Genomic DNA, 9851 nt, shown 5'->3' with positions numbered 1-9851 from the left:
TAGACCAGGCTGGTCTCGAACTCACAGAGATCCGCCTGTCTCTGCCTCCCGAGTGCTGGGATTAAAGGCGTGCGCCACCACCGCCCGGCCCTTCATTGTTATTTTTAAAAATAATACACCAGTATTTCTTAAATGTACAATGGAAAGGTCACTTACTGAAAAACGCCAGCATGAAAATGCCATCGTTGCCTACTCTGAGCTGGTCCACATCACTGCAGTCATCTGGTGTGCACTCTCCCTCCTGGTTCTGTAAAAGACATACCGAAACACTGCACTAAAATAATCACAGCTTTGTTACTTCAATTGAAGAATAAAAACATCAGTAACACCTAACCTCAGGTAGTCATACAGATAAGAGACTAACAAGTATTTAACATAGGTGCTGCTAAGAATTCTTTAAAGGCAAACACAGAAAAAGGTGACTTGAGGGTTCAGGAGGTGGCTTAGTCAGTACAAGCACAAATACCTGAGCTGGGACCCTCAAACCCACATAAAAGCCCAGCACTACAGCATGTGCCAATGGCCCATTGTTGGTGGAACAGAGACACGCAGGTCCCTAAAGCTCACTGGCAGCCAATCTGGCTTAACGGTAAATTTTCGGCCCAGTGAGAGTCCCTGTTTCAAAAGTGAAAGGTGGAGAAGGACAAAGGAAGAACACCTCAACCCCAATAATACAGCCAACACTTACTTCAAGCCTATACACACACCAAACACACACACCATATACACACACCGTAAACACATACCTATACACACACATACCATCTACACACACACCTATACACACGCCATACACACACTGTAAACACATATACACACCCCGTAAACACACACCACACACATACCATATACATACATCGTAACACACACCATATACACATACCTATACACACATACCATAAACATACACCTTATACATACACCATACACACACCACAAACATACCACACACACACCTATACACACATACCATACACACACACCATAAACACACGCCTATACACACAACCATAAACACACCATATATATATATACCCTGTAAAAATATACCATACACACACCATATACACATACCACACACACTGTAAACACACACAGTGGGGAGGGGCAATAACATCAAATTCAGGAAAATTATACAAAGAAGACAGATGTGATCCCACTGCATAAATGTCAAGTGGGAAAATAAAATTCTTATGAACGGTGACAGAATGTAAATTTGTACAAGCTCTGGTTAGGAAGTTGACAGTAATAATTAAAAATAAAAATGTATATGCCCTCTGATCCAGCAATTTCAATTCTTAAAATATATTGTATATAGTCACGCTTCTAAGAAATGATATATTAAAAAAGTTATTGTAGTGATGCTAGCAAGAACAGACTGGACTTACGATTTAATGCCCCTTAATTGTGAGCTGAGTTGGGAGACAGCTCTACAGGCGTGTTTCTGTTTCTTTCATAAAGAAACACTGACTCAATTTTTTGGATACTTACACAGTGGGTACTTTTGGAAGAGTAGAATCGCTCAGCAGAGCAATGGTGTGGGCATTCTTGTGGTTTTTGTTTTTTGTTTTTGTTTTTTGCTATGGGGGCGGGTGTTGAAAAGGGTTTCTCTGTGTAATAGCCCTGGACTGTCCTGGAACTCACTCTGTAGACTAGACTGGCCGGGACTAAAGATGTGGGCCACCACCACCCAGTCAGATGTAGGCATTAGCGACAGTTAGAAGAGGTGGGATCCCTAGTAACATAGCCCACAGTATGCGGGGATTATCATTTCATCTCTCCTGATCCCCTGTGGGAACTGGGGCCTGACGGTCAGCAGAGCAAGACAACCGCTACTTCTCTGGATAATTAAGTCTTTACTTCTGACCTAAGTAACCTCTTGCCTTCTTTCCAAAATACAGGAAACCAACAAACTAATAATCTGACTACAAACTGGGTTAAAATTCAAGTCAGTGCTTGGTAGATAGATAAATTATAGGACATATGTCCTATGAAACTAAAAAATTCAGCATTAAAATTTTTAAGTAAATTTAAAAAGGGTTTAATATCTTAGTGTTTTTATTATTCTAATAAGTTGTAAAATACACTAAATACTGTTTGTATAGTATACCTGTTGCTTACAAAATAATACACTAACATATGAATGTCTTTGCTCAAAAATGTAAAGAACTCTGAAATTACTTGCAAAATCTGTCATCACTGATTGCTTCTAATAGTTAAGAAATATTACTACACAAGATTTTGCTTCCTTAGCCTTGAGCCCTATCAGTTCACACAAAACAACCTGCATGCTGTCCTAGAGCCTATACAAAAGCCAAATGGAAGGAGGTAATAAAGACACAGCTATTCATGGCATTATTAAGGGTGCAAATGCATACATGAAAGAGAGGGAAGAGGGTAACTGGGAGTGGGGAAAGGGAGAGGGAAAAGAAACCTGGCAGAAGATAAATAGGACAGCATAGCTTTGAGGACAAGACCATGAACTCTGAACTCTATGGGGAGAAACACATGGGCAGCCAAGAGATCAGTGGACACGAGGGCCACAGGAAAGAGAGGAGCTGAGAGGGTGGTGCCCATCACAGCGAGCAGATGCGCATGGAAAGTCAAGTGTCGGACACGCCTGAAGTCAAAATGCTCTGGAAAAATAAGAAGCCATAAGCTGAGGCAGGGTACAGACAGATCAACAGAAACGGAGGGGTCAAGGACAAGAGAAGACGAAAGAGTGTAACGTGACCAATACTGACACACACAGACAGTAACGGGAAGACTACACACACTTCTGCACACAGAGAACGATTTCTGTATTAAAGCTACAGGAAGTCACGAAAACATTGTTGAACAAATGATGTGTTTACTCTTTGAGATGCTTCCGCTGCTGCAGCTGCCATGGCAGCAGCTTTAGCCTTTTCAGCTTCATCGTATGTGGGAAGAGAGGTAGCAACGCTGTACGGAGGTGGCACCGGGTAAAACTCACTGTAAACTTCAGTATCTGAAGAGAAACAAGATTTTTAAAAGATAAACATTAAAATTTAATATGATTTTTACAGCCATAATGATAGTTGAACAGCTTACAATAGACACTGAAGGTTGCTGTCGCTGGTGTAGGTCTCTATTGTAAGCTACAGAACATAAAACACTGCCCGCTTTTATAATCTTCCAACTCAAAACTGCTCAAGACTGAGTTCTGAACATCCATTTATTTTCAATGTGCAAGTTCACTCTCTCCTTCAGCTGTGTGACTCTGGGGATTAAACCCAGGTCATCAAGGCATGGCCGTATCTCCTGAGGTCTCACTCGCAGCAGGAAATCTCACGGTAAGGACGGCTATGCTCTCACCAGTCTGCTCACTCGCTCACTCCCATCTCACAGGCACATCAGGCAAAGGAGAAGCCTCTGCCACGCCGACCACGCCGACCATGCTGTCTGTCCTCTCTATGCACAATGTTAGCAACTCTGAGGTCCAGTCCCGATCCCACAGGAAGTGGCAGCCCCAGAGCCCTCTGCTCTGATGAACAACTACACGGGGTCATTGTCCTATGTCTGTCTCAGCAGCTCTCTTCACTTACAGACGAATGGACTTTTAACTCTTTCTCACTCTCACCTCTTTCCTGCAGTTTTTTCAATATCCACATACGTCTCTGGTTTCTATGAACAATTTCTGGCCGATTTTTAAAACATTCTGAGAAATAGTCTCAAAAAATAGTAAGTAAAATAGTAAGTATAGACTGCTCATTTTTAAAAATGAAACCACAAAATGTATTTCCAATATAATTAGTGTAAGTTAGATCAGCATGAACTGATAACGTATATAGCAGAATGAGGGCCGTGGGAAACGTACACCCTAAATGTGAGGTTAACACGAAGGAACACAGAATTCCCTCTAACTGTAACTGTAATACTCTGATATTTTCTACACTAGCTTATCATTTCCTCTACAATAGAACTTCTTGCATCTCCAATACAAAAAGTTCTTATTTTAGTATTACATTTTCAGCTCTAGAGACTTTAAGAAGAAAAAAAGATAAGTTACCATATAGGCTAAGAATCTGAAGTTCGGTTATTTCGAATCTACTGACAGAAACTGGAAGTAACAATACAATTAAGAAGCAAAATCTAAATGAAAACACTATTATCAATCTAAGAAAATAACATTGAAATTATAAACTTAAATTGCATACATCATCCAAGGAGATATAATCTTCTACACCAACCACATGTAAAATCTTGAAAACTCTTTAGGTCCCATTAAGGTAAGGTATCTAAGCCTCACTAAAGTAGTCACACACGTAATCCAGAAGAGATGGAGCCACGGCATGACAGTTCATGGGTCAGTTGTTTAAAATCTAAAAGCTGTTTTTGTTGCTACTTCATAACTGTAATTTTGCTCCTGTTATGAATGATAATATAAATATCTGTGTTCCCAAAGATCTTAGGCGACCCCTGTGAAAGGGTCGGTGGCCCTCAGAGGCGTCATGACCCACAAGTTGAGAACCACTGCTTTACAGTGTTTGTTGCCAATGAGAGCCTTTTCCTGACATGGCCAAGATTGCAGCAAAGGGCTTGGTGGGAGAAGCAGAGCAATGATGCTGCTGGCGGAGCTTTAGAAGCCCAGATTCTTTGACAGTTCTCATCCAGAAGCACCAAGCAAGCATGCTACTAGAATAAGTATTCTAACACATAACATCAACACACACTGACTTCACTATCGAGGGTCTCAGATTACAGCCAAAAACTGCCTTGAAAAGTAAATGAACTTCCAGTGTTGGTCTTTTGCAGATCACAAATACAAAAATGGTCACTAGACAAAGTTAGCCTGAGCTTCCCACACGGAGTCAACGTTCACTACAAAGAAAGAAGGAAGAAAATGTAATGATTGTCTTTGTGGTGCTGGTGAGCCATCAAGGGCTACGTGCACACCACACGAGCACTCTACCAGGAGCTGGAGCTCCACCTTAGAAAGGGCTGCTTGCTGCTGTTACAGTGCTTTTCAGTAACTAATTTTTAAAATAACTATTTCATAACGAATGTGAAATAGAGAACTTGTAGACACTTTTTTTAATTACTACACTACTCAAAGATTACAGCAGTAAACAGAATCATACAATTATACAAATAAAAGTATATAAAACATGGATATATACAAATTATTATATGACCAATTGAACAAAGCTGAGAAATCACACATTGAGTGCAATTGCCTGACACAGAGGACAAGCAGCAGCAAGCAGGAATCTGACTTGTATGCAAGCATTCTTACCATATGTATGGCATACACTATGCACACTGCTCATGTCTGTTCGCACATGCTTACTCATGCGTCATCATTAGTTTTCCATTATAACCTTATGAATATATGAGCACAAATATACTGTGTGTATATACAAGTAGGATTACGTGTGTGCATGTATTTCTTTCAAAGTTCATTGAACAAGCTGGATGCAATGGCACATGCTTGTCCTCCGAGCATGCATCACTTGGGAGGCTGAAGCAAAAAGATTATGAGTTCTAGGCCACCCTGGGCTACACAGTAAGCTCCAGTCCAGCCTGGGTTATAAAGCCAAACAAAACCAGCAATCATCCCACTGAAGACTTGATAATCACATACACGCCATGCTGTCGGGAAGAAGAAGACTCAGGGAAACCCACCTGAAGTGGTCGGTACTTCCACGGTAATGCTGCTGTATGGTGGAGGTGAAGAGTCAGTTTCCAGGGCTGGGGCTGTAGAAGCAGCTTCCGCGGTCTGTGCTGTGGAGTTAGAAGTTGATGGTTGCTCTACAGCAGATGATTCTGAATTATCGTCTTCATTGTGAAGCTAAAGAACAAAAGAGAAAGAACATCAATGTAATAATTTATTATTTTCTTTACTTCAGCTAATTTTTAAAGATTATTTAAAATTTAAAGATATTCATGAAAAGGAAGAAAAATTAACATTTTAAAAGATGAGCAATAAAGACTTAATTTAATCAGTATAGGGGAAAAAATCACAAACAGGAACTAAGTTTATAAGCTTCATCCTGCAAGCAAGCAAATGTACCTAGTTCTCAGCATCTTGCTTTAAACATGCACTGAAATCTGGTTTCATGTGCCTAATGTAAAAATATGTTCTATGAGTAAAGCATTTCTTGTTGGTAAACAGAACACACTTGGATTCTACAGAAGTGGGTCCTAAGTGTGTCATCACTAGCAAGCGTGCACACCTGCTTAAAATCAAGGGTCAGCAGGGCTTTCGTCAAACAACTGAGCTGTCTGCTAACAAAAGCAGATTTTGTTTTCATCTTAAACTTGCTTCTCTTAGTCCGCACTCTATTACTGTAATGAGCATCATAACCACAACGGCTGTGTGAGGAAGCATTCACCTCACAGGTTACAGGCCATCACCGAGGGAAGTCACAGCAGGGACTCGGGCAGAGATCATGGAGAGCGGCTGTTAAGGACTGTTTATCATGAGGATGTTTATCATGAGGATGTTTATCATAAGGACTGTTTATCATGAGGATGCCCAAATGGCACACACCTGTCATCCCAGGAAGTGGCAGTTGGAAGATCAGAGCTCATCCTTGGATGCATAGTGAGTTTGAAGACATCCTGGGGTACATGAGACCCTAACTCACAAACCCCGAATGGGCTGGTATGGCAGCTCAGGGGTACAAGTATTTGTTGTCAAACCCAGAATCTGAGTTTGATCCCTGGAACCCACATGATGGAAGGAGAGAACTCCACACCACACATGCAGCCTGGTATATGCGTGTACATCCCCAATTAAGTGAAATGTAAAAAAACATTTAAAAAAAACCCAAAGATACCTGTGCACTCACTCCCTTTGGCTACCACACTATTAAAACAATGGTCCCCAAGGGTAGTGGCATTTCAACTGTATTTTAATAAACAGTAACTGCCTAAAGATCTAAGAGTAAAACAGTCCCAATGGTCAGCCTTATAAACCAGGTTATGGTAACACACACCTTTAATCCCAGTAGCCACACTAGTTTCTATAGAAATCAGGTGGTGCCCAGCCCTAGAGAGGAATGAATATAAGACAGGACAAAACCGCTCTTAAAACAGTCTCATTCTGAGATTCCAGGAGGCAGGATCACAATTTCGAACTGAGGTCGAAGTAAAAGCCAGTGGCTGGCTGCTTTGCTTCTTGGATCTTTAGGTTAAACCCCAATTTCTAATCCTGAGCTTTTATTAATCATGCTTCATCAAAGGAACTGAAATTTCCCCAGGAATCTCAGGAAGAGAAGGAAAAGGCTGAAGCTGGTGCCAGCAAGAAGAGGAACCTGTCTCCTAGAAAGAGACTGCAGACAGTTGTGATAACTTGTCACCACCATAAAAGATGGCAAACCAAGATCAAGGAAGTTACCTTGACCAGGACTCCTTAGTGGCACACACATCCTGCCCTCTGTTTAAATGCTAGTCACATGCCAAGACCCCAAAGAGAGAGATGAGGTCACTGGACCTCTTTAATGTTTCCTCTTCGAAGTATGGCCAAACTAAATAAATCTCCTTTGCCTGTTTTTAATTACTTGTCTCTTCCAATAGTTTAGTGGGGATGGGTGGCTGCGCCCAGCTTGCTAGGGCTGCCAAGGGCCATGCTCCCGTTGAACTACTGCAGTAACTCTGCTTCTGCCTTCTGAGGGCTGACAGCCAGGCCTGGCTACCATGTCAGACTTGGGTTTCCTTTTAAAACATGGAAGTTTTTGAAATCTAGTCTCTAGGCTTGGTGCAGTATCTGTCCACGGCACACTATTCTATTTCATCACTTCAAGCAGATTTGGGGGATTTATTAGTGGGTATGTTATCGTCGTAAGCAATTATCAAAAATATACAACTGTTTCCCTAAAAGGCTTTCCTTCCTTCTGTGCCATCACAGATCCATGACACTGTGGGTGGGCAGTAGTTATATCCAGACTTTAGATAGATACTAACTGATTGTAAGTGATTAATGATGACTCATCATACTCTTTTGGCCAAGCCAATCACTCCTTCTGGGAAGCGTACCTGGGAAGAAGATGTGCTAAAACAACAAAGTGACCTAATAAAGGACATGCAAAAGTATATAACTAGGGACAAGGTTAAGAAGGAAAGCTCACACAATTAAGGAAACATCAAGGTATGAACCTGCATAAATTTAACAGAGCTCACTCATCTTCAAGACAAGTATGCCATCTATCAAATCGCATTATTAGAAACAATACAGGAAATCCTAGTTTTTAAGCTTCCTTTCCTTAAATGGCTTGAGAACCAAAAATTTAGAAACCCAGATGGAAAAAATACTATAAAACATTTTTCTAAGCAGGAAAAAAAGTTTAAAAAATAATGTTTGTCTTTATAACACCATTTAGATGCTGAAGATTCCGATGGTGACTTTCTACATTCTACTCCATACAGGGACTGATAATACAATAGGAACAGCAATTTGTAATAAAAGCTTCTACTCCTTTCCTGTTCCTGCAATCAAATTAGATAAGAACATTTTGACATAGTCTCCAGAAAGTTTCTAATTTGCATGAACTAAAAATAAGTCAACAAAGTAGAGTTGGTAAAGTTCAAAAACTAACTTTTTGTTGTCTAAGAGCACATTTCTTAATGAAGAGCTGGAATAGCAAACCTGAAAGCATGGATAAATATCCACACAAATGTCACTGGACTTGAAATATGCTTCTTTTAGCTATTAGAATCTGGACAATCTAGAAGATTTTAAAGCAAAACTGCTGGGGGCAGAGGCTACTGAGGCACAAATGGAATAGGAGCTAGTGAGCCTTAATTGTATCCACTCTCTTCCAGGGAGCACCAGTCTGGGCTGAAGTCATGAGGTTGTGAGTACTGTTGTCTGGCAGTTTAGAAGTGTGCTCTGTTTGTGTTAGTAGTTACTAAAGCAAGAAGTGCAGCCTAGGTACATACAGTCCCCTACGCTTCCACAAGTTTTCTCTAATTAAAGGGGGGCTCACTCCAGCAGGTCACCCTGGGCTACACAAAATTGATCCTGTCTAAACAAGAAACAGCTCACACAAAGGTGATCCCAGCACTTGGAATCCCAGCACTACAGAGGTGGAAACAGGAGCGATGTGGCTGGGTGGAGAGAGGGAGGAGGAGACAGGAGCTCAATGCAGTCTGAAGCAGTCAGTTGTAGATGCACTCTGAGGATTCATAGAGACAGACCGCCCAAAGGGTCTAAGCTTTGGCAGAGTTAAGAAATCTCTAGTGGCTGGACACTCTGCTTCTCTGATCTTTGGCATAAACGCTTATTGGTGCCACCATGGTACCAATAGATGTTAGCCCACCCTAACATCTACCCCATCTATGACCTGCAGAGTGTGTGAAGGGACTGGTACTGAGGAACCATAGCCACAGGATCTCCATGTCTCAGGGCAACAGCAGATTATCCAAGAGCAGTTTTGGTGAGGGTCCAGTGATGATGATGTGCCAGAGGCTTTGAACCAGACAATGACTCACTACAAAGAATGTTTTGCGGGTGGAGCTGATAGATGCTGTGTAGCACACTGCAGCTCCCGATGCCACTATGAATGAAGAGTGTTAGAAAGACAGAGGAGCGAGGTGGAGTTTGTTGTTTTATTTTTAATTCATTTTCGGAGGGGTGGATTCTTCTGGGGAAATGCTGTAGGGGTAAGGGGGAGATATGGAGAGATTGGGAAGTGAGTGGGATTGGGGTGCATGGTATGAAATTCCCAAAAAATAAAGAATTGTATCAAAAACAAAGTAAATAAAAAGATTTGAAAAAATAAAAATAACTCTACTAGAGATGACATTCTTACCACAGTGAAACAGGAGTCAAAGGAAAGAGAATTAAAAACAAAACAAACAACAAATACACAGACACACAGAGAGAC

The 9851-nt window shown here is 41.2% G+C and overlaps 1 protein-coding gene across 2 annotated transcripts in view; it reads right to left on the bottom strand.

The window, feature by feature from the left end:
- Ndfip2 (Nedd4 family interacting protein 2) overlaps nt 1-9851 on the bottom strand; it is a 74037-nt gene that overhangs the window by 12572 nt on the left and 51614 nt on the right. For both annotated transcript variants that reach the window (XR_003378520.1, XM_013353145.2), the window contains 3 exons: nt 5647-5812; nt 2856-2989; nt 157-247 (listed from right to left, as the gene is read on the bottom strand). Coding sequence is in view for 1 of the 2 variants with exons in the window: in XM_013353145.2 (XP_013208599.2) it covers nt 157-247; nt 2856-2989; nt 5647-5812 (391 nt within the window). In the remaining variant the exon portion in view is untranslated. The remainder of the gene's footprint in view (nt 1-156; nt 248-2855; nt 2990-5646; nt 5813-9851) is intronic.

This window comes from Microtus ochrogaster, unplaced genomic scaffold, assembly GCF_000317375.1.
Source record: "Microtus ochrogaster isolate Prairie Vole_2 unplaced genomic scaffold, MicOch1.0 UNK2, whole genome shotgun sequence".
In the NCBI taxonomy this organism is placed as follows: Eukaryota; Metazoa; Chordata; class Mammalia; order Rodentia; family Cricetidae; genus Microtus; species Microtus ochrogaster.
This window is presented reverse-complemented; position numbering and strand designations above follow the sequence as displayed.